This window comes from Sparassis crispa (genome assembly GCF_003851025.1).
Source record: "Sparassis crispa DNA, contig_000003F, whole genome shotgun sequence".
Lineage (NCBI taxonomy): Eukaryota > Fungi > Basidiomycota > Agaricomycetes > Polyporales > Sparassidaceae > Sparassis > Sparassis crispa.
The window spans coordinates 2,372,917-2,396,378 of NW_020939750.1; the positions used below are offsets into that span (position 1 = coordinate 2,372,917).

At 51.7% G+C, this 23,462-nt stretch overlaps 8 protein-coding genes across 8 annotated transcripts; 5 read left to right on the forward strand and 3 right to left on the reverse strand.

Annotated features, from left to right (window-relative positions):
• Window positions 1-511: 511 nt before the first annotated feature.
• SCP_0408990 (hypothetical protein) lies at window positions 512-3,572 on the forward strand (the record flags this gene model as incomplete). The annotated part of the gene is made up of 10 exons (XM_027757627.1): window positions 512-563; window positions 641-945; window positions 1,002-1,244; window positions 1,317-1,608; window positions 1,667-1,813; window positions 1,868-1,931; window positions 1,987-2,379; window positions 2,465-2,651; window positions 2,708-3,189; window positions 3,260-3,572. The coding sequence occupies 10 exons, from the start codon at window positions 512-514 to the stop codon at window positions 3,570-3,572; spliced, it is 2,478 nt and encodes an 825-aa protein (XP_027613428.1).
• A 464-nt stretch (window positions 3,573-4,036) lies between these two features.
• On the forward strand, window positions 4,037-6,996 carry SCP_0409000 (predicted protein; the record flags this gene model as incomplete). The annotated part of the gene is made up of 9 exons (XM_027757628.1): window positions 4,037-4,375; window positions 4,433-4,536; window positions 4,586-4,731; window positions 4,785-5,010; window positions 5,065-5,757; window positions 5,817-5,936; window positions 5,994-6,508; window positions 6,566-6,673; window positions 6,731-6,996. 9 exons carry the CDS (start codon window positions 4,037-4,039, stop codon window positions 6,994-6,996), a joined length of 2,517 nt encoding a protein of 838 aa, XP_027613429.1.
• Window positions 6,997-7,349: 353 nt separating this feature from the next.
• SCP_0409010 (3',5'-cyclic-nucleotide phosphodiesterase) lies at window positions 7,350-8,751 on the reverse strand (the record flags this gene model as incomplete). Its single annotated transcript, XM_027757629.1, has 7 exons — window positions 7,350-7,357; window positions 7,412-8,043; window positions 8,098-8,292; window positions 8,351-8,453; window positions 8,510-8,568; window positions 8,631-8,661; window positions 8,718-8,751. The coding sequence occupies 7 exons, from the start codon at window positions 8,749-8,751 to the stop codon at window positions 7,350-7,352; spliced, it is 1,062 nt and encodes a 353-aa protein (XP_027613430.1).
• A 697-nt stretch (window positions 8,752-9,448) lies between these two features.
• SCP_0409020 (hypothetical protein) lies at window positions 9,449-13,851 on the reverse strand (the record flags this gene model as incomplete). Its single annotated transcript, XM_027757630.1, has 8 exons — window positions 9,449-9,459; window positions 9,512-9,728; window positions 9,784-12,149; window positions 12,210-12,589; window positions 12,650-13,189; window positions 13,241-13,304; window positions 13,355-13,525; window positions 13,578-13,851. The coding sequence occupies 8 exons, from the start codon at window positions 13,849-13,851 to the stop codon at window positions 9,449-9,451; spliced, it is 4,023 nt and encodes a 1,340-aa protein (XP_027613431.1).
• Window positions 13,852-14,200: 349 nt separating this feature from the next.
• SCP_0409030 (Ubiquitin-conjugating enzyme E2-20 kDa) lies at window positions 14,201-15,066 on the forward strand (the record flags this gene model as incomplete). Its single annotated transcript, XM_027757631.1, has 8 exons — window positions 14,201-14,244; window positions 14,300-14,327; window positions 14,377-14,397; window positions 14,454-14,522; window positions 14,579-14,722; window positions 14,774-14,837; window positions 14,897-14,956; window positions 15,008-15,066. 8 exons carry the CDS (start codon window positions 14,201-14,203, stop codon window positions 15,064-15,066), a joined length of 489 nt encoding a protein of 162 aa, XP_027613432.1.
• Window positions 15,067-15,700: 634 nt separating this feature from the next.
• On the forward strand, window positions 15,701-16,200 carry SCP_0409040 (hypothetical protein; the record flags this gene model as incomplete). Its single annotated transcript, XM_027757632.1, has 2 exons — window positions 15,701-16,140; window positions 16,194-16,200. The coding sequence occupies 2 exons, from the start codon at window positions 15,701-15,703 to the stop codon at window positions 16,198-16,200; spliced, it is 447 nt and encodes a 148-aa protein (XP_027613433.1).
• A 406-nt stretch (window positions 16,201-16,606) lies between these two features.
• On the reverse strand, window positions 16,607-17,020 carry SCP_0409050 (hypothetical protein; the record flags this gene model as incomplete). The annotated part of the gene is made up of 5 exons (XM_027757633.1): window positions 16,607-16,622; window positions 16,675-16,702; window positions 16,761-16,769; window positions 16,826-16,925; window positions 16,982-17,020. The coding sequence occupies 5 exons, from the start codon at window positions 17,018-17,020 to the stop codon at window positions 16,607-16,609; spliced, it is 192 nt and encodes a 63-aa protein (XP_027613434.1).
• Window positions 17,021-20,760: 3,740 nt separating this feature from the next.
• Window positions 20,761-23,059, forward strand: SCP_0409060 (Alpha-amylase 1; the record flags this gene model as incomplete). The annotated part of the gene is made up of 14 exons (XM_027757634.1): window positions 20,761-20,837; window positions 20,889-21,028; window positions 21,086-21,245; window positions 21,293-21,377; window positions 21,439-21,625; window positions 21,679-21,685; window positions 21,740-21,823; window positions 21,879-22,029; window positions 22,083-22,198; window positions 22,247-22,301; window positions 22,364-22,438; window positions 22,499-22,630; window positions 22,684-22,742; window positions 22,798-23,059. 14 exons carry the CDS (start codon window positions 20,761-20,763, stop codon window positions 23,057-23,059), a joined length of 1,590 nt encoding a protein of 529 aa, XP_027613435.1.
• Between the last annotated feature and the right edge of the window lie 403 nt (window positions 23,060-23,462).

Consider the following 23,462-nt stretch of genomic DNA (forward strand, 5'->3'; position numbering starts at 1 on the left):
CCTGCCGATGTGCTCTTTCTCTCTCTCCCGCACCGTGTCGTCGTCCTGTACAATTTTATCTTCATTGCAACTGATCATCTGGACCTTGCAAAATTGCCAGCCCGGCTATACGCCTTGCGTCCACGAAACACCACTGGTACAATTATTTATTTCCAGCACGTCTCTGCTTCTGCAGGCAGTGGATAAAATTTGACCATAAATTGTTTGTATTTGTGAGGAAATGCACGTATGTAGACAGCGCAAAGTCAGTCGGCGAAAGTGATTTCAAAACATGAGGGGAAAACATATCGGTGTTCCGCACACATCGAGCCGTTGTCGGGCTGTGCTCGCAGCAGAATGCTAATAATATAATCAATCTGCCATGCATACGCTTGGGCTGCTGCGCACTAACGTTCCTCCCCGACCGTGTCTTGATATGACCTCTGCTCGAGGGCCAAAGTCCCTCGCGTGAGCCTTTCAGGCAAGCCTCCAGGTCCAAACCCTTCGCTGAGGCCATACCACCGCCAGACGGATGACGAAGCTATCCAATGCTCTCAGGAGTGCCCCATACAACTATGGCTACCGTGAGTCTGCAGCCATCTGTCACCAGTTGCACTGGAGATCAGTGGACTCAGAGTCAGTAACATCATCTTTCCTCCAGAGGATGGACGACCGCAAACGCTCCGGCAGCCGTCATCTCAGCGTCCAAGTCCTTTCGGACGACCACCGTATGCACAGCCGCCAAATGGTGCACCGTATTTCCCGGCTCCCCTCCCCACCTACGTGCACGGGCAATCCAGTGGAAGCAGCAATGCACCTTCATCAAGTCAGACCCGCGTAATCTCAGCGGAGGATGACATGCGTCGACTGCTCAGCGCATGCAAGACCGCGCGGGGGAACGCAGAGATGCTGCACGAAGCACTTGTCTACGCGACGCCCAAGGACCTGAAGGGCGAGCTGACCAAGGTACGGCTACTCCTGTGTCTCACTATTAATAGGACTGACTCGAATCAATTGTACAGGAATTTCGAGCGAAATGTCGCACATCGCAGGAGCTCATCCTCTCCGAGATACCCAGGGCATCCGCCGAGGCAGAGCGATCCCGCAATGCCGCGCGTGTTTCCGCCTTGACCGCCGAGGAGCTGCTGCTGCAGGAACTGCTAGGCGCGAACGAGCAGATCGTGGACGCGTTCAAAATCTATGATGATCTTGAGCACGTCGGCATCGTGGCGGAGGAGCAGGAACGCCTCAGGTTTGAGCGGGTGGTACGTATTCGGCCGCTGCATACCCCTTGATAAACCTGAAAACAGGCTGATTTTGCCTTCGTGATTTCACAGGTGCAAGTAGTGACCGCGATCTCTGCATTTACGCCTACACGCGACGAGACGGTACTTATTGACCAGGTCTTTTCCCTTGGCGACCCTCCGTGTAACGGGACGCTTGACGCTCACACAGCAGCCCAGCTCCTGAGCGGTTCAAACCTAACATCAAGCGTACTCGCCAAGATTTGGGAGCTCGCAAATGTAGAGGGGTCGGACCAGCTCAGTCGACAGAACGTCGGTGCCGCTTTGCGTTTGGTAGGTCATGCTCAGGCGGGCACGCCTGTCATGGACACTCTATTAGGGAAACGTGAGCTTGGTTGATGCAGTTGTATCAGTTTTGGTCCCTAAATTTGCCTTCCCGGCAGCTGGTCCTACTGCATGGATCGAGGGCCTTTCACAGCCGGTAGCTCAGCTTCAGGCGGTCGAAGGCTTTCCGCCCGTCACTCCGAGGGACAAGGCCAAATTCGCGCGTATATTTGCCTCAAGCAATCCTGTGAACGGTGTCTTAAGCTGTACGGATTGCCTATTGCATAGATGCATGCAATGTGTCTAAATGGTGCTTTCAGCCGTGCAAGCAGGAGAGCTGTTCCTGAAATCGAAGTTGCCGCAGGAAACGTTGCGTAGAATTTGGTGCGTCCTGTCTCTGTCGAGTGTGTATATCGCAAAGACTATATCTCCAGTATAGGGATCTGGCAGACACCAGACGACGCGGGGTGCTCGGTGCTTCGGACTTCGCTGTCGGGATGTACTTGATCCAAGCGACTATGTCGGGTCAACTGGCAACTATGCCTCCAACACTTCCTCGTGTTCTCTACGAGCAGCTCGGCGCTACGCCTCCCAACCCTATTCCTGAATTTCCTCTGCTGTCGTTTAACACGGCACCGGAATCTCCTGCACACATCTCCACTGCGTCACCCTCTTCGTCGCAGGGTTGGAACATCACACCTGCCGCTAGAGCAGAGGCCGATCAGATATTTAACACGCTTGACGTGCAGAATACAGGGCACGTGCAAGGAGACGCGGTGGTGTCTTTCATGTTCGACTCTGATTTGCCTATGGACGTCTTGGAACGGATTTGGTGCGTCATCCTTGCCGTCTTTCTTGCACATGCCATATTTCTTTTATTGTGAGCGGTATGCTCACGTTGCGTCAAATCTGTGCAGGGACCTCGCAGATACCTATAAACATGGCTACCTAACGCGAGACGAATTTGCGGTCGCGATGCATTTGATATCAAAGCAGAAGGCAGGGAAGGTACTCCCGAGTCTGCCGTCGTCCTCGTCACTAGTCCCCCCGTCTATGCAGGCTAGCACGAGTAGTGCTCCACTGCAGAATGAAACTGAGGCACTGGTAAGCGCATTTCGGTATGATCAATTCTCTCCAGTGACAAGACGCGTCTGTTCTAGCTGATGGACCTCAACGAAGCTTTCTTAGCACCCCCTCCGAAGCCAACGAGCACGTCTTCTAGATCCAGTGGGAGTCCAAGGGTGTCCCCGAACATTTCGAGCACCTCACCAGCGAGCCACTCGGTGCACACGCCTCGGTCAGGGCCGGCTACACCCAGCTCCGCAGCCTTTCACACACCGCCCGCGTCTCCACCCAAGGCGAGCTTTTCACCGACAAGCGCCGCGTTCCGCACGCCACCCGCCTCACCGTCGTTGTCATATGCAGCGCCTTCGACGAGCAGGCCCTCGTCGGCTTCAGGACAGCGGGCAGAGCAGCCGGCTGTAAGCGCGCAGCATCGCGGGATCGGCGCAAGAGAACGCGCGAGATCTGATAGGTTCTTCGATACGCTGGACCCGTGGAGGCGCGGGTGGATCGACGGCGACGTTGCGGTGCCGTTCTTTGCGAAGTCGAAGCTGCCTGACAGCGTCATGGGGGATATCTGGTGCGCAGCTTTCTCCTCCCCGCGCGGCACTGGTGCTGATGAGGCACGCTGCTCACTTCCGTTTGCGCAGGGATATGGCGGACATGGACCACAATGGCAGGCTGGACCGCGACGAGTTTGCAATGGCTATGCATCTTATTCGCGGGAGGCTGAAAGGGCGAGACACACCAGATTCTCTGCCCCCGTTACCGCCACGTCCGACGCCCGTGGTGGTAACGCAAGCTGCACCTTCGCCACATCATATACCTGAGCCTGAGCCTGAGCCTGAGCTAGCGGCTGCACCTCCCGTCACCGTGCCAGAGATTGATTTCGACGAGGAGGAAGTACGGAGCGACACCCCTCCACCGCCGTACGAGGAGATTCCTGTTGCCGACGTAGGATGATCATCATGGACAATGTAAGCGTATGTACGATTATAGTTTCGGATCATAGGTGGTTGCGGTGTACAATAGGACTGTGGCACACTTGTCAGGCACGCGTCCAGCTGGCGGTCCGTGTACTTGGCGCCGGAGACGTCCACTGTCGCAGCATTTGGAGGCTGGGATCAGCGAGAACGACTGGCGAGAGGTAGGCAGGCAGGCAGACTTCGGTGCAGCATGAGCCTGAGGGAAGGACCAGTGGTTGAGGAGGACGAGGTCGTGTACCAGGATGTTTTACGTAAATTGGCTGTGGAACGAGGCGGTGATGAAATATGAGAGTTCGACTCTAATTTGCAGGCTTGGCGAACGGATTCCCGGTGCGCAAACTGTGCCAGACACTCTCGACGACGACATCGACAGCGACCACGGCGACGACGACGACGTGCTGGAGGAGGAGAGGACGTTGACTGTACGAAAGAGGCGACAGCATGATCAACGCGACTTCACGCATCAACAACCCAAAGCCTCCTCCGCCCAACCACAACCTTCAGTCCATCATCCAGCTCCCCATGTTGGGCAGTCTCACCGTTCCCCCACCCAAACCTCTCCAACAACAGCAGCAGCAACAACAACAGCAGCAGCAGCAGCAGCAACAGCAACACCAGCTTCCACAGCAGCAGCAAGGCCCTCAGCAGTCCGATATCCCACCACCACCCCAGAGTGGCCAGGACTTCACCCTCTCCAGCGTCCTACACTTCTTGCAGACAGAATGGCGCAGATACGAACGCGACCGCAATGAATGGGAGATTGAGCGCGCCGAGATGCGGGTGAGAGTTCACTTTCTGTCGTGTTATTATTGCATGCTCATTCATGAGCTGCCTCAGGCTCGGATAGCCCTCCTCGAGGGTGAGCGCCGCTCCTTCGACAATGTGAAGCTCGACCTCATGCGTCGAATCAAAATGCTCGAGTACGCTCTTCGGGTGGAGCGGTGCGTCCTGGTGTCCTTCGCCGTTGCACGACTTGACGTGTCTATGCAGGTCGAAGCAGCTGACACAGCCGGCATCGCAGGCAGTCCCGCCCGCCAAGCTAGCGACCCTGCAGTCTCAAATGGGTCAGACTTCACAAAAAGACGATGCCTTCAGCCACAAAGAAGGCAGCAGTGGCAGCTCGCCCCGGAGTGAAGGTGTGCACTCTCAATAACAGAGCTGATCAACCGTTCGTCATTGTCGCATTTAGATTCTCCCTTACCGCCCGAACGAATACCTACGGACCGGATGTCCACGGGCTCCGCGCCAAACGGCGCGGCGGCGAGCAACCCTTCGAGCAGACAGCAGACCTGGCTGGGTGGTCCGACGTGGTCCACTGCAAATGGGCCTTCAATGGGTACACTTGGCGCAATGGGGAAACCGCCTGCAGGGCGCGATCCCAAGAGCAGAGCGCGCAGTAGAGACTACCTCAAACAGTGCGTAACTGCAGACTCATTTGTCTACTCACGTTTAGCCCGCCCGCCACGCAGGTGTCTACAGGAGATATCGTATCTTACTTCTCCGCAAGCAATGAACCCGCTCCCTAATCGCCCGTTGCTGAACAACACCACACTCCCACTACAACTTCCCAACGTGCCCTCGTTCGACCAGATGGCTTTTAACGGCCGTCCCCGAAAAGTAATGCCGGAGGTCGGGAAAGACTACTCACTTCTGAACGGCATTGGCATGATGGGCGGTCCCTCGTCTGCTCCTGCAACGAGTGGATCGCAAATCAATCCAATGGAGCGAAGCGCTCTTGGTAGTGCCAGTATCATCCCGTCGCAGCAACCCCCGCAAGGACCTTCGAGTTCACTCGGTCAATCATTACAGCCACAACAGCAACCATCGCTGCAAATCGGCCAGGTCCCGCAGCCGTTGCAGCTGTTCTCACAGCCAGCAGATGGCAAGGAGAAAGAGGGTGAACCTGAGCAACCACTGACGGCGATCTTCCGTCCAGATGAGGCACCACGAATGCCGCATGAGACGGTGGCAGAGCAGGCAAGGATGGACAGGCCTGGACAGCCGGACATCTCGCTCAGCGGTGCTGCGTCGTGGGAGCGGCGGACACGGGAAGAGGAAGACGAGAACAAGGAAGAGGAGGCGGAGGTCGAGGAGGATGAGTCGAGCGTTATGGGGGAGGGCGACGATGCGAAGCATTGGAAGGCGAAAAGAACATTGCGGAAGTTAGTTTATAACTAGTCTTGGAAGGCCGCTTGTGCGACAGAGCTAACGTTTCCTTCAGTCATCTCGACGCTGTTCGAGCCCTCGCGTTCCACCCGACGGAGCTGTGCCTCGCCACCGGCGGGGATGACGCCACGGTGAAGATCTGGCGGGTTGATGTCGCAGGCCTTGCCTCATCCGCGTGCGTCCCCTAGAGTCAGGATGATGTGAGGATGCTGATGCCATCATCTGGTTACAGCTCGCGCCCCACCACGGAGGTTGAGCCACAGCTGACGCTGCGAGGACACTCTGCGGCGATCACCCGGCTGGTACACGCACCGTCAAAGCAGCTGCTGTACTCGGCCTCGCTGGACTCGTCAATTCGGATATGGGCACTCCCGCCCACCTCCCATACGACGTATGCACCATATGATGCGACACGTGCGCGTGGAGAGCTCATAGGCCATACGGACGCTGTGTGGGACCTGGCACTAGTCCGGGATGAGAGTACCCTGATTAGCTGTGGTGCCGAGGGCTCAGTCAAAGTGTGGGATGTCAGTGGCCCTTCTGGTGGAGGGTCTCTCAAGTTGACGTGGTCGTACGACGGCTTGGACCCAGACATACATGAAGAGGGCGACACACCAGGCGCGACCGCAGTTGAAGCGATTAAGACTGACCTCAAGAAGGTTGCTGTGGCATATCAGAATGCAGTGATCAAGATATTCGACATCGAGAGTGGTAAGGAGTTGTCGCGGTTGCACATTGACAGTGAAGGTAAATTGTACCAGAGGGAGCATCCTGGAGGCTTTATCTGAGCCGTGTATGTTGCAGATGATGCTGTATCGTCACAAGCAAACAGCATTGTGTCGCATCCGACCATGCCCTTACTTTTCTCCGCGCACGAGGACAAACACATTCGTATCTTTGATATCGTGACAGGTACATTCTGCAATTTGTGACATTATTCCACTCATCCATTCATTTCCACGTCTGTAGGACAATGCACGCACTCAATGCTGGCACATCTTGATGCGGTGACCTCGCTGTCGGTGGACGCAGCAGGCTTCGTACTTGTGTCAGGCAGTCACGACTGCTCCGTGCGCTTCTGGGACATCCTCGGTTCGCGAGCATGTATTCAGGAGATCACCAGTCATCGAGAAAAGGCTCGCGAGGGGGTGCTCGATGTCGAGTTCCATCCATCGCTCCCAATCTTGGCCAGCGCAGGCGCAGACGGTGTGGTCAAGTTGTATGCGTCGTCATGACTGTATCTTCGTCGTGCATTTCGCATCCAGTCCTCATGGTTGTCTTCTGGTAATCTCACCATCATGGACTTTCGGCGATTTCCCTCACGATAGACCCTGTATATAGTTCAGGATTATGCGTCGCCTGCTGCCTCTGTAGGTCATATATACCACGTTACGACCGTTACGACCCGAAATAATAAAGTGCAAGTGTGCAACGGAATATCTAACTTTGGATTGGGAGCACGTACAATGTGAGGGAATCTCTAATGCTACATCTTATACGATACAGTGATGAGAGAGTATCGAGCTGCAATTGCGTAAATCATGGTCATGCAGTCATGAGGAGCGTGCACGTAGACGAAGAAATGGTGCTATATAGCTGGGGCGAAGAGTCAGAATCGCGAGTTCACAAGGTTACAATATTAGCACGCACATATCTGCATGCCCTGGTCAACGGCAATAATTTCCACCCCGAGCTTCCGTGGGTCCACGCGAGCCCTTACTTGCTCAGCGATGACATGATTGATAGCTCGGCCGGGATATGAGCCGTTGAGGTCGTCCTTGCAATGTATGATGTAGACCCTGACCCCCTTGAGCGCACCGTCCAAGGAGGGAGTATCTTGGGGACCCCGCTGTCTCTTCCGCGCACCGGTAGATGGCGCTGTCTCCTCCGAGTCTGCTTTCCTTGTCCGCTTTTGGACGGCAACAACTTCAGCGGCCAGCGCGGCGAGTTCAGCTTCCAAGTGCTCGGGGCTCAAGTGTCCGTATAACGTCTCGCTTGCCCTGCCCAACGGCCACGAACACTCGATGAAAATTGTCGAGAGGATCCTCTTGACTATCTTGGGTGCTGCCACGTACCAGATCTCGATATTCCTGGGCTTCTGTGCTATTTCATCCGGCTCGACGTCACCAAAGAAAAGAAATTCGCGCATCGTTGGATCATGCCTGACGAAGAACGCCGAAGCATCGTAAGTGCCTGAGGTGTCGTTCTGCCCGTGGTTGATGGGCATGACGCGAACCGATACACCACGGAATATCTCCTGGTATTCGTCATTTGGGGTTAGGCTGAATCCATGCATTTCAGCTAAGCCGAGTGCAAAACAGTAAGTCAAAACGTACGGGCGCAGAACCAACGGAGACCCATCGTTATTCCGGGATGCCAGCCTGGGCCAGATTCTACCCGAAAAAATTGCCTCGATATCCTCCAAAGTGTGACTCGATCCATACACTGATTTAGAGCCTCCATACGAAGACCCTGCTGTCAGTACTAGACCGTTGATATGATCCAAGTGAGCATGCGTGATGAGGAAACACCTAGTAGGCAGTATCAAAACGTCAGAAGCGATGTAAAGTACAACTGATTGGGCCCTACGTTATCCACGAGTACACCTTCGCTGCAGTATTACTGTTTTCTTCTGTCCCAAAAATCCCAGGTTGTGAATGTAGGAGCCGCTGGAATGCACCAATGGCTGAGCCTTATTCGCCTTGTCAGTTGAACGATCATGAACCCATTGACAGTAATATGACACACCTCCTTCCAAGGCAATAATGCCGTCATTCCAACGAGCGTCATGGGGTTTGAATAAATAGCTAAACCGAGTAGACTGGATTTCTATCCCATGACATTTAAATGAAGGATAGTCATGACATACCAAGATAAATTATCTTCGCTTGGTCCCCCTCCTATAAAAGTTGGTCAATGAAACAAAGGATGCTGCGTCCAATATCATGACTCTTACCACAGCCTACGGCAATCATATCGAAAATGGGCATTGCGGGCGCACAGAGCCAATGGGCAAGTCGCGAGATCACTGCCAGTGCCTCAGGTGCAAGGTTATGGAAAGAGGGACGTCCTTCTCCTCAGACTTTATAGGTCGGGGCGGATATCGGGGTGTTCCTGCAGTATGCATACCAAGGAGTGATGGGACCGTACTGATTAGACATGTTCGTTCCGAGTCCGGGACACATACCCACAGTGCTCGGTTGTCTTCCGTCAACTCATTGCCGCAAGTGGCAATCTCTTTCAGAGTTTGAATGGCGGGACACGACCAGAGAAAGTAAGTGCAAAGGGACAATGATTCGGCCCATGGTCACCGTACAATGAACTTTGACTACTAGTAGGTCTTTGTTAGTTGGTGAGCGGCGTTCTATTGTTCTGCTCTTCGGATGCCGAAGGACCAAGGAGCACTAACGCCGTCTAAGGGGCCCGAGTGCATCACAAGGCTCGCAGGCTATGGATAACTAATGCGTTGGGCGCAGAAGTTGCACCGCGATACATACACGTGAAGTACAGACAGACAAAGGCATAACCGCCAGGTTCATTTCCATTATGACAGCATTAGAGTTAGGACAGCGCGAAAAATTTGTAAGGAACGTTCATAAGAGTATCCAAACGAGGGTGGTCGCAAGAGAAAACAGGGAGAAGCAATAGCATGAGGAAGACCTTGTAATATAGTTGCCGCGTGGGCCATTATTGCGCACCTAGATCAGCGCGTCAACCCCAGTAGCTCGGGTGCGGGAGCTCAAGACTGACCAAGTAGACTATTGAGTGCCCTTTGGACATCGTATGCATTGTTCTCCAACGCCATTACCGCTTGCGTCCTGCTGAAGCCCATACCGCAGAGCTGTTTGACCGCTTCAACGTCGTCGTCAACCGCTGGAGTAGGCTCCTCCACCAGCGCCTGATGACTCAATGGTACAGGAGGAGCAGTATCATGTTTATGCTTCTTTCGTCCGAAGGGCAAGCGAATCTGGCAAACAAACAATGATTAATCCGAAGCAGTGCCCCATGACAGGATCACATACACTCAATTTAGACGTTCTGGTGCTCGGTGTCTTCTTCTCCTCCGAAGAACCCGAATGACGAGGTTTGGGCGAGAAGTGATGCGGAGGTGGGGTCGTGTTACGTGCTGGAGAGATAGATCGCCGAGCGTGCATCTCAGGCGACATGGATCTGGGAATAGGCGACAACGGTGGTGAGGCTGATGAGAACGGCACATCGGTTCTGCCTTGCGAGGGTAATCCGCCATTCGACTGGTGGGATTCAGCCCCGAACGAAGTATCCAAAGCCAAGGCTTCAGACAAATGTCCTCCGAACGCGTCGTCAAACGAGATGACATGAGAAGCATTACTGGGACCAGATTGACTCGACGTAACCTGACTGTCCGTTGTTCCGGCTGCCGCACCAAAAGCATCATCGAAAGACAATGGTCTCGTCTCCGGTGCTTTGTGAGTCGGCGCTTGAGGGAAAGGCAACGGCTCCACAGACGGAGGCGCTGGTGCTGGTGCCGACACATTACTGCTGGGTTGCGACATGAAGATGCTATCGAAAGCACCCTTTTGGGGAGTAGCGACAGTGGGGAGAGTAGATCCGTTGGCAGCATGTGGAGGACTCGATGCAGCGGTCGCCGCGGCGAAATCAAAATTGTCGTCGAAGGCAGAGTCGAAGGTGAACTGTGAAAATCGAGACGGCACACCCGTGCTTACACTACCGGATAAATTCCCCATGGCCTCGTCAAAATCGCTGACTCCAGCTGCTGCCTCCGTCGCTGTGGCTGCACCATTTGATTTCGGCTTCTCTACCGCTGGCACAGCTTGAGCAACTGGAGATTCATGGGCTGTGAGCTGGGAAGCGAACGGAGCACCAAAGGCGTCGTGAACTGACGAAGGGGATGCTGCAGCTGCAGCATGAGTTGATGGGGATGGGGAAACGGGCGCCGAAGTTTCGACTGTCATCGCCCCGAATGGGTCCTCAACAACTGAAGATATAGGAGGGGCAGTCGGCCGTGACGACCCGCTTGTCTCACGCCCCGTCGACAATTTGGCCTTAACAGCTGAAAGAGGTTGATTATCTTCAGCTTCACTTTCACTATCCGACTCGTCGACCTCCAACTCCTTTAGCTGGTGGTCCAGATCGGTATGCTCCTCGTGGTGGGTTGCTGTAGGTGGAGGTTGATCGGCAGGTTGAGGTGCTGGAGGGTATGGCGCAGTTGCAACGTCCACCAAAGGCGAGTGCACGGTCGCAGCATCTGTGGACTCTCCAGGTACGAAACCAATGGCACCAGAAGCTGTGGTCGGTGGTGTCGCAAACATGTCAGTGTCGGTGGGAGATATCAAGTCCAATTCACCATTAGACGTGGGGGCAGCATGTTCAACCTCGGCGGGGGTGACCTCTGTCTCGACGGGCGGTGGCATCGGAGGCGCAACGCTCGCCTCCGCCGTCCCGAAAGCTTGGTCGAAGTGGAAAGGGTTGGCCACCGGAGGAGATGCAACTGCTTCTAGCGCGTTAACAACTGTAGAGGGAGTAGGCAGCAGGGCAGCGTTAGCAAACGGAAGGAACGGAGATTGTGACTGCGATCCGGAAGCCATGGAGACCCTCTCGAAAGGGTTGGTACTTTTGTTGCCAGTGCTCATGGGCGATATAGGTGCAGAGAGGTCTGGGGTGACCGGAAGAGGATGCGCAGCCGCAATAGCCACAATGTCGGGACTTGGGGAGGTTGCTCCTTCATGACCATTGGTCATGGTTGCTGGCACTTCCTTGGCAAGTTCCGCTTCGGCCTCCTCTCGCTCCGTCGTAGCTTCGCGCACGTCGTTTTGCGCCTCTGCCATCTCTCTCTCCACCTTGAGTCTTTCCGCCTCCCTGGTGGCCAACTGCTTCTTGGCAATTGCGAGTAAACCTTTCTGCTGCTTGGCGTCCTTTTTAGCCTTCTCAACCTCAGACTTCAGGGTCTCCACTTGCGTTCCCACTTCCGTCATCTTACGCTGAAGCTCCCGAACTTCTTCTTTGTCACGTAAGAATGCACCTTCAATTTCTACCTTCTCCACCCGCACTGCACTCAAGTCACTCTCAGAGTGAATGATATCTTCTCTGGCCTTCTGGATTTCGGATGCCTGGGTCGTGAACCTCTCCCGAAGGGTATTCAGCAAGCGGGTCTCCGTCTCGTACGCCGCCTTTGCGGACGATAACTGCGTCTGCAAAGAGGAGAGCTGCGCAGCTTGTTCTGCAAGTGTGCGCTCCACATTTTCGCGTTCGCTCTTGGCAATGTCCACGAATCTGTTAGTGGATGCGAGCTGGTTCGTGAGATTGCCAATCTCAGCCGACTGATCATGGAGAGCAGGCGAGCTAGTCGTATGCTCGTCATCGTCTCCTAATAAATCCTTGTGCACTGCCACTACACAGCAAATATTAGATGATTAATTCAAACAGACATTGGTGTGAATCGAACGCTCACGGGTAGGGCCTGCGAAGGTTGAGCTGGTGAAAGGATCGGAAACTCCGATGGTGTAGGCCCGCTGCGGGGAAGAAGCCATGGTAGAGCGAGGCGACATTGTCCCAGTCGCTTGCGGCTGCAGTGTGGGGTGAGGATGTTGAGGCGCCGTGGCAGAAGGTGGAGGAGAATCGTCCCAGAGCAGGTCCCGAATTGACTCCGAAACAAGGAGTTGAGAAGGAGCAGCTGATCCTGTAGCCTGAGCGCGCATCGATGGTGGGACAAGAGTTGTTGGAATCGATGAAGGGATTTCCTTTCCGCTGAGTTTACTTTGAATCAAATGCATCGCAACAGCGAACCCATCTCGCGTGAGTCGACCGTCATTATTGAGATCAGCCAAGTCCCTACGGCATAGGGTTCAATGATGGATGTGTGCGCAGAGTCTTATGCGAAATGGAACGTACCAAACTTGTGCAAGAACATCTTCAGGCAGTTTCGACTGCAACATAAAAGGCACAGCAACATCGCCTTCAATATATCCCCTCTTCTGCGTATCAAGACCATCGAACAACTTGTCTGCACTTGCTTTCTCCGAGGGTGTCACGTCCCAATGTTGAGCCAAGCCGGTACCCTGACGCTGTACAAACGGGAACGCAGGAGTGGTGTTAGACAAGACCGACCGAACAGGTAGCGATGGGGCTGTGGGGGTCGACCGCATCTGACCAGTCATCTGCGGTTGAATTGCAGAACTGGATCCAGTGAATTGCGGGATGATCGTACTCATAGGACGACCAGAGAAGCTACTCAACCCTGCAGAACCAAGTGATCCACTCTCACCAGTAGCGTGAGAAGTGACAGCACCACCCGCCTGCTCGTACAGTACTGGGGGTAACACGGGCGGTATAGTCTGAAGCTGCCCCGACATAGAAGCCTGGATCAGGTACATTGCGACGGTGAAATCCGCCGCATCAAGACAACCACGATTCTTCGTATCAGCGAGATTCCTAAGCGGAAAGGGGAGTCAAAAAATGCTTAGGCCGAGAGACATAGCGTACCAAATCTGCGAGAGCTTATCCACGGGTAACTTGGACCTGACGAACACATCTCGCGCCTTTTCGCCTGGATCGAGAGACAGTCAGATTAATAAAAACGAAGCAAAATCGACATACCACTCAGCAGGCCGGAGATCGGACCACAGCCTAGAAAGAGTCTCATGAACTTAGCCTTGTCTTGCGGGGTGAGGGGTGGCAGTCCCGGGGGTGGTGACTTGCTCGACGGGATACCTGTGCTCTGTTGAACAACAGGCGGTGTAAGGCCCTCAATAGTAGGAACAGGACCAGCTGTAACGACGCGTTTCGTGACAGAGCATCATGCGAAATGGTTTGGACACACGTCTGTTGACCATTGCCTCCGTGACTTTCTCGCCCCTCTGTGCATGTCCGAGTAAACGAACAGCAATCGCAACGCCCTTTCGGGTGAGAACGCCATTATTATCTTCATCGGCAATACTCCAGACCTCTGCAAGGACGGTGGGGAGGAGCTTGGAACCGCTGAATATCTTGACCGCAGCATCACCAGTAACGACACCAAGCTTCTGGGTGTCGGCCTGAGCAAATATCTGGTTGACGAGGGCAACCTCCTGGGGAGAAGGACTGAACTTGGACATGCCGTGTCTGCTGCGACCGACGTCGAGGAAGTGCGACGAAAGTGAGATGTATTCCGGCTCTGACCGCGAGTCGCTGACGGCTGCGCCCCGCAGGGTCCGTCATCATGCTTATGTCAGCTTGTTTTCCTGTTATGGCCGTCATTGTAAGCGATGACGCACGTGACTTTTCTCTGAACGCGCTCCAAGGTTGAGCGCCGACCAGCCAACCGTCCACTTCAACGACCACCATCGCGGTGTCGGCTCATCTTCCGTGTTCTAGCCCGATCTTTTCGTATTCTCTATAATATTTGCCATGATGGATCAAGTCAGTGTGTCTCTCGCGCCTTCGCGTAATACCCAAAAGGCAGCCATGCCAGGGTCCTCTGGCGAGAGTGCTGGGAGTGTCACGAAACGGTGAGGTTGCTAATCCCCCAAGGGTTACCGTACTACGTAGCTGACACGGACGCAGGCTAAGTAACGAACTCATGACCTTGATGGTGAGTGGATTCTAGAGTCAATCTTGAATTATCGTCTGAGCTGTCCTAGATGTCTTCCTCACCCGGGATTGTAAGTCTGGCTCCATCCTTGTGATCTCGATACATGTATTCACAACGAGTTATGAGACTGCATTTCCCAAATCCGACGCCAATCTGTTTGAATGGGCAGGCAGGATAGAAGGCCCAGCGGGCACTGTACGTTATATGTCCTCTCCTCATGCTTAATATTTTACTTCTATGATGTGAGTCAGATATACGCTGGCCTCACGTTTAAGATTTCCATCTACTTCCCTCCGAATTACCCATACGCTGCTCCCACAATCAAATTCGATACACCTTGCTTTCACCCGAACGTCGATCTCGTTGGCGGAGCAATATGTCTAGACATCCTGCAGGCAAATTGCGTCTCATGCAGATTGACTTCTTCACCGCTAACTTTGATACAGGATAAATGGTCGGCTGTGTACAGCGTGCAGACCATCCTTCTGTCTCTGCAGTCTCTCCTAGGCGGTGCGCCACACATTCAGATTCATCAAATTACGTCCTAAATTTCAACTTCTAATTCATAGAGCCAAATAACGCTTCACCCCTTAACCCTGATGCTGCAAATTTGTGGGACTCACCAGAAGGCATGTTGTCGAAGATCGGCGCGCTGTGTCATTGCTGACAACTTCCATTAGAGTTCAGAACACAGCTCATGAAGCATTACCGTCCGGTGAATGAAGAACCTACTGCGTAGTTGGTCTCTTGTACCCATGAGTATGCATTGATATTCCTTTGTCGAGTTCCTCCATGCCATTTTTCGTGATGACCTTAGTATATGGGACATTAAACCACCACTGGATTTTTTGCATATTATGTTGTACGTAGAACTTTCAAACCTCAGGTCTATAGGCGATCAGTGAGTGAAGTTTGAGTGCCAGCGTATGGTCGCTGAGTAGGTACAGTACATACTTGTTGAGAAGAGTGAGCCGTTTAATTTGATAGCCGCAGTGTTTACGTTCTAAGGAAAGCTGTGTCGGTTACGTAACAGTTGCGACTTGACAGCGCTCGTTTCAGCGACAGCACCTTGACCTGGTCGATTTACACCTCGTCCCGTCGCTGCTTTTCTTGTATACTATTCGTTCACTGCAGGTTTGCTGTCGGTTGATCCGATTGCTTCGTTGTCGCTTTCTTTTCCAGCTCGAGCCTCCACAAGCCATTCACATCCCTTTGGCAGAAGTGCCGATCGCTCGAGACAATCCACTTTACGATTCAAGCCGGTGGGTTATCATGAAGTCTGCCGTTAACAATCAAGTATCTGACCGAATCTGTGGTATTAGCCCTTGATTAGACCTTGTGTTCACGCCTCGCAATACTTCGCCGCCGTTGTTATGCCTCGCCGTCTCCCTCCCACACCTCTTCGACTCGTGTCTGGACCCCTGCCGTCCAGGGGAAGGCCAAAGCACACGCTCCCTTCTCTTCCCCGCCCCATATTCCATCCCTCAGCGCAAATTACACGGGGTCCGACTCCGCGCGCGCGCGCACTTCCATCTGAAATCGACGAAATTCGCCCTCGCGTGACGCATGGCCAATTCCCGCCTCTTATTCTCCCCATCGAGCGAGCGTCTAGAAGCGGGGAGAGTTCACCAACGTCGGCAGGGTCGTGGTCCAGCGGGAAGCGGTCACGATCATCATCCAGATCGCGCTCAACCTCGCCGGAGCGGGTTTTGCGTGGCCCTTGGGACCATTCATCCTCCATTCATGTGCCATTCGACGTCGAAGCTGTTTTGGCTCCTCCGAGGCCGGTTGCTATCAATCCCACACCGGTGTGGTGAGCGATACCGGATTTATTTCGCATGACGGGTGTTCACTCATCGGTCAAAGGTTGTAGAGTGGCCGTGGTAGTGTATGGAACTCAATTGTCGAGTGCTTGCGTTGACCGCTAGTACTCCTTGTTATATCTTTTACTTTAATTGAAAGCAGCGATGACCTAAACATAAGAGACTGAGTTACTCCCATGAATGTTGCTTCTCAAGGTGAACGCAGTAGGATCCGTTGGTATATCCAATGACTGCATCGACGAGTGTAGAACCCTCTCTCAGGCAGTCCGTAGTCGTTCTGCTTAGTAGCTGACGCGGAAAAGTAGTACACACCCATGAAGGAATATTGGTACATATCTCGACCGTTCGCCAGCTGGAATACGGCATATAATAGATGGCAACCAGTGTCGGATACGTCGGATCTGCTTATACGGGTGATCAGGGTGATCACAGACTCGTAGGGTTGCCCACTTCTTGCTACTTCTTGCCCGACCTTAACAGAACTGTCAGTAAATAATGACGACAGGATTGAGAGAATAACGAACTTCTTAATACCTCCTCCTGGCGCCCCTCCTGTACCACGGGAACATGAGTCTTTTCGACAGCCTGTATTAACTACGAGCCAGCTTACCCTTAGAGGCTGCGGCACCATCATCAGACATCAAACTCCCATCAAATCAGATATATTCCACATACCCTTCTCACGCGCAGCCTTCAATGCAGCCTCCTCTTGTTTCTTCCTCTCTTTGAACGCAACATCTTCTTCACCGAGCTCCTTCTTATCCTTCTTTGGAGCCTGAAGGTGTCACAGCGATTATGAAATGTATGTCTGAGCTTTGACCAGAATCTCACCTTAAGAGGCTTTGCCTTTCCACCCTGCCTGCCGGACATCCTGAAGGCTGATAGTGAAGGATGCAAACCGAATGGACTAAGTACTATGACAGATCACTCCGATGATCTAGTCAGTAGCTTCAAACTAAAGCTCTAGTCACGTGAGACATGACGATCAGTGCGGCCGAATCGTCGGTAACTTCAATGAGGCGGTATGCATAAGTTGTGGAAGAAACAGAGAAACAGATGAGATTAGCTGACTACGCCAACTACGCGGCTCAGGTACAGAAAGGCACCTCGTCAGCTACGGCTAGAGTACATATGTACTATCATTACCATCAGCAAAACCGGGAATTTTCTCCAAAGAGATTATAAAGGTGTAATCCCACGTAACTTGTGCAATTTTTTCACCAAGCAATACATTGCATTGTAATCCTGAGTCAGATTGCAGAGTTGCCAACTGGCATAATCAGTTATAAACTCTGGAAACATTTTACAGGTTATGAAGCTCATATAACTTCCTGCAAAATTTATTATGCACTTGTAGCACGTAGGCACAGACCGTCCTAAACAGACCGAAACCGATTCATTCGGATCGGTTTCATAACTCTCAAAGTATTCCAAATTATGTCAACATATTATATTGCAGCGGTACAAGACGTACAAAGTGCTCTACATTAGAACTACTTGGGCCTACTCACTGCACCAAAACCCGCGTGCCGTCGAAACGCCCACTTACCGCGTAACAACACCCGCGTGCCGCCATAACAAACAAGTATTTAGGTCTACTTACCGCACCAACCCCCACGTACCGCCGTAACAACCAACACTAGGAATCAACACACTTACATTTCCGCCCACAGGCATAAAACAATAGAGATTGAAATAGAACGCACCGCGTGTCGCTCCAACCACGGGAGCCCAACCAAGCTGCGCGCAACAACAGCCCGGTATCACCTGTGCGATACAGTTAGCCGCGTGTAACGGCACTCACCTGGCAGGCACATTGCAGTGGCAGATGCTGCGAATTTATACGCGAGTGAGGGTGGCGAGAATTGTCGGCGGACGGTAGTCGCGATGCATCGAGACTTGCCTCAGAATTGCCTCAGATTGCTTCAGAATTGCCTCGAAACAACTTCGGATCTTTTCACTGTGGCCTGGACAAGAGCCTTGCCTTAATGCTTGCATTTGGTGCGGTATCCGGGGGCCTGAATATGAACGATGCAAGAGCAACTCGGAGCGAGTTCTGCGGAGAGCACTAGGCGTCTAGAAGTTCTTCCGACTGTGTAACCTGGTGAGCAACGTTTGACTTGGGTTACATCGCTCGACAACTCTTTGTCGACATGTATTTTTGTTCTAACTTGTGTATCAATTTCTGTTCTATGTTATCTTCTTTATAGACCTCTACTACCTTTACTTTGATTACAAATCAGTTTAAATATTACTAGTCCTGTGTAACTTACACAACCCTTGCTACCCCGATGTAACTGGTGTAACCTTACATAAAAATTTCCCGCTTTTGCTGATGACCCCAGTTCTGCAATTGCGATTGCAACTCTGTCACCACTCCTTCAGACCAAGCCCGATTTGCTTGAATTAAAAAAAAAATGAAAGTGCAACATATAGACTACCCCCTCCGCAACCCTCAAAATTTTCTGTGATGTTGTGTAATCCTGAGAGCGAACGCGGGGAGAGGTGTTGTTTGCCCGCCAGATTGCATTATCAGTCACACATTGTCACACCTTGCCAGGGTGCCGTTTCCTTTTTCGTTCAAACACCGCTCAGTCTCACCGGTTCTGCAATTGCAGCTCATGTTTATGCTTCTGATGGAAAATAACAAAGGTGTTTGATTTAAAATTCTCTCTGAGCATAGGGAAGACAATAAGTAGGGTACAGGTTGCAGAAAAGTATGTGCTGCATGCAGGTTTAAGGTTACAGACTCAAACACGGACGCAAAGTGCAATTGCCACTGATGTCACACCAGTCTTGCAATCGGCATTTGGTGGGTTCTAGGACATAGAACATCATGTCTCCTACCTATTTTTTGTGCCGGTTGAGGAGATTTAGTGACCTTCTACCACTGTGCGAATTATTTCTTCAAATTTTGTGCAGGAAATCAGCCAGGAAAGCAGACTAGCTCTGCAAAGCAGTAATTCTCACTTTTGTGGCACATTCTCTTCATATACGGTACGTCAAAATTGCATCCAAGGCATACAGGATGATGTGAGTTCAGTACATTTTTTTCATGATTTGTGCTACAGCGGAATGAGGTGGAATCGCGAAATTGACCCGATTGCACAACCGGGGTAACGACATCAGCAAAAACGGGAAAATATTATATAAGGTTACACCGGTTACATCGGGGTATAGTGGGCGTCGTGTAAGTTACAACGGGCTAGTAACATTAACGCCGATTTCTAGTCAAAATAAAAGTAGCAGAGGTCTATAAAGAGGATTACATAGTACAGAAATTGATACACAAGTTACAATTAAAATACACATTGTGGGAGAGTTGTCGTGCAATGTAACCCACGGAAATGGTTGCTCACCGAGTTGTGAAGTCGGAAGAATTTCTAGACACCTACATAAGCCTACATAGGATGTTGTAAGGGGCGCCTGTTGGGCGCCTACTCGCGCTTTGCGAACGCGCTCCGAGTTTGCTCTTCCGTCGTTTCAGGCCCCCGAATACCGCACCAAATGCATGCATTAACGCAAAGCTTTCGTCCAGGCCCTCACAGCGAAAAGATCCGAAGCCGTTTCGAGACAATGTCTGAGGCAAGTCTGAGGCTAATCTCGACACACCGCGACTACCGTCCGCCGACAATTCTCGCCACCCTCACTTGCATATAAATTTGCAGCCTCTCCTGGTTCAGCACCTCTCAGGTGAGTGCCTTTACATGCGGCTAACTTGGTATCTATATTGCACAGATCTACCGGGTGTGTCGTTCCAAGCGGTTTGATTGGGCACTCGTCGCTGCTGCTGCGGCGACATGCAGTCCGTTCTATGTCAAGCTCTATTGTTATATGTCCACGTCTGAAGCAAGTTGATTTTTAGTGTTGTTCATTATCGCGCCTTGATGGGCATACGGGTTTTGGTGCGGTGAGTCGGCCTAACTAGGTCTGATGTAGAGCACTCTGTATGCCTTGTACCGTAGCAGTAACAATAATATATTGTGACATAATTTAAAATACTCCCGCTATTGAGAATTATGAGACCGATCTGAACGAATCAGTTTCGGTCTGTTTAGGATGGTCTGTGCCTACGTGGTACACTAAATTTTGTACGAAATTACATGAGCTTCATAACCTGAAAAATTCTTCAAGAGTTTATAACTAATTATACCAGTTGGCAACTCTGCAATTTGGCTCAGGTTTACGATGCAATGTATTCCTTGGTGAAAAAATTCCGCAAGTTACATGGAATTACGCCTTTATAATCTCTTTGGAGAAAATTCCCGTTTTTGCTGATGGATAGTATCGTGATCAGATGACGATCAGGCGACTTCCATTTGAGGTTGGTTTCTCCCTCTTATGGTAAATGTGAAGCTTTGAAGGATGGACCATGTGAAGGGTGAGTTGGTTGGCGTTCCGATCGTATGGTTGGCATGTTAGCCTCTCGTCGTTCCTGTCTCGATTCAGCTTTCAAGATACCCTTCGTCCCAACCACGGGATATTGACTGCCTGCCAAGACGCAACCACATTCTCTATACCTGGTCCTCTCCTTACATTCGTCATTCTTTTGAGCACAATAGATCACTCGTCGTATTCGCCCGACTCGAGTGATGTATATCCTTCGTACTATGCTGTTATTATTTGCCCATCTCCTCTGTGTCTTGGCAGCAACAGCAGAGCAGTGGAGAGGCCGTTCCATTTACCAGTATGTTTTTCGAATCTCACTTAGACGTTCTGCGCCAACGCTGTGCTATAGAATCATCACAGACCGTTACGCTCTGCCTGCCGGAGCCGATTTGAACGCATGCGACCCTGGCAAACAGACCTGGTGTGGCGGTACTTGGAACACTACCCGTGAGAACCTCGACTACATTCAGAATGCGGGCTTTACTGCTAGTAAGTTTGCTTTGGGAAAGTTATTCTTTCGAGGAGGGCTGACATTTTTACCATGAGTCTGGACTAGCCCAGTCTCGCAGAATTACGAAGGGCCGCGTACCGTGTACGGCGATGCTTACCATGGATATTGGATCGCCGATGCCTCCAAACTGAACAACCGTTTTGGGACCGCAGATGATCTGAAGGCACTGTCTGATGAGCTTCACCGCCGGGGAATGTGCGTTGTTGATTAGCACAAGCTGACATTGCTTAACTACCACCTAGGTATCTCATGGTGGATGTGGTTGTGAACAACGTCATGTCGACATCCTTGACTCCAGATTTATCTACATACATGTTCAAGGAGCAGGTTTGTTGTTCTCACTGTTTTGAAAGCTGTCAGCACATGCTAACATCTCAACCCCATACAGTCACAATATCATCCGTACTGTGTCATCGACTGGGGCAACACTACCAGCGAGCAGAACTGTTGGTTGGGTGATACAAATGTTCCCCTTCCTGACGTGAACACGCAGGACCCAACCGTAGTCTCTGCATATAGTGCCTGGATACAAGAGTTGATCCAAGAGTTTGGGATCGATGGACTACGTATCGATGGTATGTGATTTCGGAGGTCTGGGCAGGAATAAGTGAATAATTTTATCGTATAGCTGCAAAGTAAAGGATTTGCTGTGATTCTCTGACCCTCATACATTTACGTTGTTCATACAGACATGTCAATATGAACTTCTGGCCTGCCTTCTGTGGTGCAGCTGGAGTTTTCTGCATTGGTGAGGTATTCGATGACGATCCCAGGTGCGTTTTTATTTGTCCGTTTTTGCAATGAAACCTTTTAAGATATAGTTTACAGTCAGGCCGCACAATGGCAAGGATCAGATGCTCTCGATTCCATCCTCAACTATCCAGTATATGGTGCCCTAGTGGACGCATTCACCATCCCCGGACCGCAGAATATGAGCGCACTTTCAGACATGATCGCGGAGTCCAAGGTCCTCTTCAAGGTTAGAGGGCTGGTTGACTCCTGAGAACTGCTCTGATTGACGCTGCTCCACAGGACCCTGGACTACTAGGTAATTTCCTCGAAGACCAAGATTTACCCCGTTGGGGGAATTTGTCCGCAGATCCTGAGAGTCTCTACAACGCTATGGTATTCAACTTCATGTCGGATGGGTAAGTCTAATAATGTAACCATCCGCGATAATACTTACACCGTTGTAGGATTCCGATAGTATATTATGGTCAAGAGCAAGGGTTCTCAGGAAGTGCCGATCCGGTATGCTAGAGTTTCGTTTCAATGCTTGCGCGAATGGGTCATCACTCATCACAATTTCTTAGTGGAATCGCGAACCTTTGTGGTCTTCGGGCTATGCGAACACCACAACCTATCAGCTCATGTCCACTCTCAACCAGGTGCCGACCGTCCATCATTTGAAGTGATACATCTCTTAACCAATATGACCACATTGACAGTTACGCAACTTCCTCGTCAATGGAACAACCGGCTGGCTGCAGTCCTCAATGGAAGTGCTTGCGACCACTAACTACGGCATTGCTTTCATGAAGGGCGATGTCGTAACCATTTTGACCAACATCGGTTCTCCAGTAAGTACACTTTTCAATGATGCCGTACGCTGACTCCTACTTGGACTTCACAGCCTCAGAACCTCAGCATGGCAGCCTATACGCCTTTTGGCGAAAGCATTGCCACCACAGAGTGAGTCGAAAGTGTTGTGACAGGGGATGCACATTCTGATACCCTTGGATCGAAGAATTCTCTCATGCCGACAGCACGTCACTGGCAGCAATGGGACCGTGCTCGTCGACTACAACACGTATTCCGGCGCTCCTGCTGTGCTGGTACCCGATACCCTCCTCAGCAACTCAGGTCTCTGCGGACACAACTCGGAGAGCACTCAAGGGAAACAGGTTGCCGCGGCATCCTCTTCTGCAAGTTTCGAACCACGGAAACTTTCTGCGTCGGTAAATTTGACTCTGTTGATCGTTCTATGTCTTGGCCTTTTGGGAATGTAGCTGGATGCAACGTCATTAGCATCGGTGGGTTTCAAATGTTGTTTTTTTGATTTTCTGGGGCTACTGTACGTAACATGTGCAGCCGGACGACAATGGGGTATTGCAAACAACAGTAGCAGAATACTGTAGTAATAAGGGTTTCAATCTTGGTGTACATGATATGATGGAAGACCAATTCGATACACACAAGGTAATTTGGAGCATGTTGGTTTCCCCACCAGTGACGAGCTCACCCCTGACAGCTATGAGGACAAGAGTAACCTCTGGAACTGGTTCTCGAGGCTCTTCAGCCCGTCTCGGAGAGCTCACTGATAATATTGACAATTGAACTTGAAGCCGTCGAACGGTAGACTCGTGCCGCGCCACCAGTCTGACACAACTTGAAGCGGAGCTTTGATTTGTC